A 4048-nucleotide genomic window follows, 5' to 3' on the forward strand; every position below is an offset into this window, starting at 1 on the left:
CCAGCTGCTTACATGGTTAAAACAACTTACAAGGATGTCAGTAACGTTGAGAAACATCGTAGCCTACAATATAGTTTTACTACTTATTACAGATTAATTTTAATGGACGCTTCCCACGACCCGAGTCAAGAGAATATAGTTTATATATATGTATATATATATAGATTTGTTATTTCATTTTCTTCCATTAGATGTCATGGCAGAGGTCCTCTTTGAAATTAATATAAAATTTTCTGCTAATTATGCTAACTGTGAGTCACCGAAATAATTCGAGTACTGTCTGTGCTGTTTGTTATAGCCGACGTTAATATTTTTTAACCGTTTTACCACCAAAAGCAGTGTTTCTTATCGCTCAGCAAGTGTTGACAATTTTCGCATCTCGAAACATATAATAAAACCGAATCTTCTGCGTTTAAACGATGTAAATGCACTTTCGGTAAAATGGTTTTTAGAGGGAATTTATGCATACGATTATTTTTCCCCTCCAAATTCAACCATTTTTGCGCCGTATCAATGACATGGGAATGCGGTGTCAATTGTTCATTTTTAACTTTTAATTCTGTATACAAGGCGCTCGCATCGCTCTGTTGGCAAGTTCTGGGGTCCTCAATGCTAAGTCGCTCAATACTCTCGGCACGGACTTTTAAAATTGACGCCGAGTAAATGTTCGTACGGCGGATTTCCGCTGAATCAGCTTTCAGTAACGATGTTGCTTTTTTGAATATGGCAGTCGAAGGTCGCGAACGTCTGGCCATTTTCAACGTTTTTTAAATTTCAGATTGTTCGAAAATATATTTTTTTTTCTCCGGGTTTTCTGATAGTATTTTCTTTTCCTGAAAATACTATTTGCTTCTCAAATGATTAATGAATAATTGAGAGCTTTCTAAATCCTACATAATTTCCCAACCTCCACTTTATTGGAAGAAGACAGTAAATACTCAATATAACAAAGATTGTGAATGGAACAAATACAACTCAAAGCATTTTTAAAAGAAATTATAAAGTAAGGCAATAAAAACTTTTTTTGCTCCGAATTACAATCAGTCTGTTGTGGAGCTAGGTAGCCCACCGAGTTTCATTGATTCCTTTTCCAAGTATATGACGAAACGTGTTAAATTGGCACGAACTGTTTGAACAGCCGCATATCGTTCTTTCAATTCCTTGCGTTGCGAACGAGCTTTACTCCTAAAAGTCTTCTCCAGTTTCTGAACTTCTTTAGCTAAGTCTATTTGCATTATAATTTCAGGCCAATCATTATCGGAAAACATATCCATTAAAGCATCGAAAGCTTCGGACAGTGTCCAAACATCTTCTTCCTGGAAAAAATTTCGAATTATTTGCAACTAATTGCTTTTATTAAAAACGAGTTGAATTCCTACATGAGTGCAAGTTTCAACAATAAACGAAATTATTAATTTTACTAGTGGTTCCGGTAAAAGACAGCCCAGTGTACCCAACATACGTAACCAATTCGCTCGAATTTCGGGCATCGAACAATTTTTCACGCCACCTAAAATAAGCTAATAATGATTAGAAAAATTTAAATAATATTCATCGCTTTTCGAAAGACAACTTCGAATGTACCTCCAAATCGTTCTGAGCCATTTGCTTGAAAAGCTCTCGATGGCTCTTCAAATGCTCCAAAGCCGAACGCATCAGAGATGTGGAAGGCTCCATAATTGAATAATCCCTTGGACCTTTGAATACCTGTTGTCCCAATTCTAGCCAAACACTATAGATTGCATTGTGCCCACCTAAGTCTTCAGAAGTGAGACAATTGCACAAATTTTGCAAACATAAAAGTGAAGAAATTCGCAAATTTTTCGCCCTAAGAGTGAAGTTCAGCAATTATATTAAAAATAAACAGAAGTGGATAGACGTACTTCATAAGTAAGTTTATATCTGTTTCTCGCAGTTGATTTGAGAGGTCATCACTAAGAAGTTGTGCCCGTTGCCAAAGCTGATTGATTCCAAATTTTTAGTTAGAGAAAATATTAGATGAAATATTTTACAAGCAGCACCATTTATACATTTAATTTTACTACCTGTTCAACAATACTTAAAGATTTTATGACATCTATCACGTCAAATCCGAATTTATCGCCCTCCACTAAATTCAAATTACTTCCACTAGTTTCATTAGACTCATAGTCCACTACACATTCATTTTCCGATATACTTTCATCGTCGATATCATTCCCATCTAAACGTTAACCACTTTAAAAAAACTTTCAATACTTTTATACAATTTACCTTCATTTTCATCATCCTCGTCGGAACAGAGATTTGTTATAACTTCGGCAGCTACTCTTTGCGCATCTAATAAATAACCGATATCCCTAACCACAATATCGGCTTCAGTTGGTAATTCTTGACGCCGTCTACGAGTGGCCGCTGCCTCCTCGCTTTCATCTAAAATATCTTATATATTTTACTGTGTTGTCAAAAACGTTCTTTGTATTTTCATACCATCTGTTATATCCATTTTAATTTCTAATTCAAATGTCTCTGATTGTGATATTAAGTTAGAAAGATTAGATATATTGGCTATAACTGATGATATGACGACTTGATGATTAATTTTGAGTACTCCAGCCAAAGCTCGTAACATGGTAACACTATAGGAAGCGGCCAGTGCTGGTACATTTGTTAAAATTGCGGCTGCTAAAGAACAAAGGTACCCTTGGCCGTAATCACCCGTTAATGATAGAAGACGCAAGAAATTGGGTAAATAATTGTTAAACACTTTCCACGATTTAGGATTGTTTTCAGAAACCACTAAAAAGAATTGAGCTACAGATATTGCTATATCCAATCCGTAGACACTGAAATCTAAACATCGTATAAAGCTTTCCATCAGTACAGTCTGATTGAAGGTATCGACGGCATAAGGGGCGCTCTCACACAAATTCCACAGCAAATTGATAGCCTGCAAAAATATGTCCGAACGTATGTCCATTTGATTGCACATATTGACATCAAACTTTGGCTTCCAATCGTCTACTGCATATTCCTGCAGCATTACAAACAAAGGTGTGAGAATATCTTGTTCAACCAAATAATCGCACACTTCACTACTAGCGACAGACAAATTTCTTAACGCACCAGCTGCAGCATTGCGGACTGATACGTCTTTTTCACATAAGAAAGGACCAACTATGCGCACAATATCTGTTTGACAAATACTAGCAACTTTATCTTTACTAGCCGTCAAAACAGCTAAGGACTGCAAGCCATTCAACTTTTCTTCCGTGTTAGCATTCTGTAATTGATCACGCACTGCTTCTATTGGTCCGATAGCAATTTCACTACTATTATTTAGAAAGTCGTCACTTTCGCTGCCGTTGATAGTAAATAAAGGGTTTAATTTCCTAGAATATTGAATTTTATGCTTTCTTGTCTTTCCCATGATTCTATATTCACATAAATAAGAAGACGCACGTGTAAACGCAAATCCACCAAAAAATTAGAATTTGCAACAACAAATACACATGACACTACTTGTACCAACCACAAAGTTGATATGTACAAAAATAGTAGTTTTTTTTTTAATTTTCTTTTATTGCGTTATCCCCATTTTCGGATCCCGGATTTGACCATAAATTTGGTGTAGGGTATCTGAAAGTCAACTTTCGTTCGCGGCTAAGCTGTTACGATCAGGTACAACTTTCGTTTCTATCATTCAAGTGCGAAGGAAAAAGCAGGCAAAACAAGCAATTTTTTGCTTATGTTTCATGTCTGTCAAAATCCAAAAATATAACAGCTGTTTCTTCTCTTTGATAAATTAACAATAAACTAACTATTTATGCAATAGTGACTCAAATAATGCAAAATTGTTTCTTCGGCTTACCTTACTTGTTTTTCAGAAAATGCATCTGTAAAAAGGCATATATATATAAACTTTAACTCTTGTATCCTGGTTTCAAATCTTAAGCGCAGTTGAGTTTTCAATAAAATCCATAATCTTAGATGCTGGTATTTAAAAGTTACTTCTGTGACTAAATTATTAATAATAATGACTCTTGTAAATACCCCTGCCCCAGAGAAC

The 4048-nt window shown here is 35.4% G+C and overlaps 1 protein-coding gene across 2 annotated transcripts; it reads right to left on the reverse strand.

Annotated features, from left to right (window-relative positions):
- Positions 1-888: 888 nt before the first annotated feature.
- Positions 889-3482, reverse strand: LOC119644010 (HEAT repeat-containing protein 3-like). Of its 2 annotated transcripts, none has more exons than XM_038043538.1 (7): positions 2470-3482; positions 2254-2421; positions 2046-2203; positions 1884-1960; positions 1585-1828; positions 1380-1520; positions 889-1316 (listed from the first exon to the last, which is right to left on the reverse strand). In XM_038043538.1, the coding sequence occupies exons 1-7, from the start codon at positions 3407-3409 to the stop codon at positions 1041-1043; spliced, it is 2004 nt and encodes a 667-aa protein (XP_037899466.1). In that variant the 5' UTR covers positions 3410-3482; the 3' UTR covers positions 889-1040. The 2 variants fall into 2 exon arrangements, with proteins under 2 accessions (XP_037899466.1, XP_037899467.1); XM_038043539.1 differs by having other exon boundaries at positions 2254-2412; positions 2470-3409.
- Positions 3483-4048: the final 566 nt, after the last annotated feature.

The sequence above is a fragment of the Glossina fuscipes genome, unplaced genomic scaffold (assembly GCF_014805625.2).
Source record: "Glossina fuscipes isolate IAEA_lab_2018 unplaced genomic scaffold, Yale_Gfus_2 78608, whole genome shotgun sequence".
NCBI lineage: Eukaryota > Metazoa > Arthropoda > Insecta > Diptera > Glossinidae > Glossina > Glossina fuscipes.

Excerpts from the sequence above, each read along its gene's own strand:
- LOC119644010 (XM_038043538.1), bottom strand. The coding sequence starts at position 3,409 with ATGGGAAAGACAAGAAAGCATAAAATTCAATATTCTAGGAAATTAAAC. Across the intron at positions 2,422-2,469 it reads TAAAATGGATATAACAGATG|ATATTTTAGATGAAAGCGAG; the intron begins GTATGAAAATAC and ends AAAATATATAAG. Across the intron at positions 1,961-2,045 it reads CTTTAAGTATTGTTGAACAG|CTTTGGCAACGGGCACAACT; the intron begins GTAGTAAAATTA and ends GGAATCAATCAG.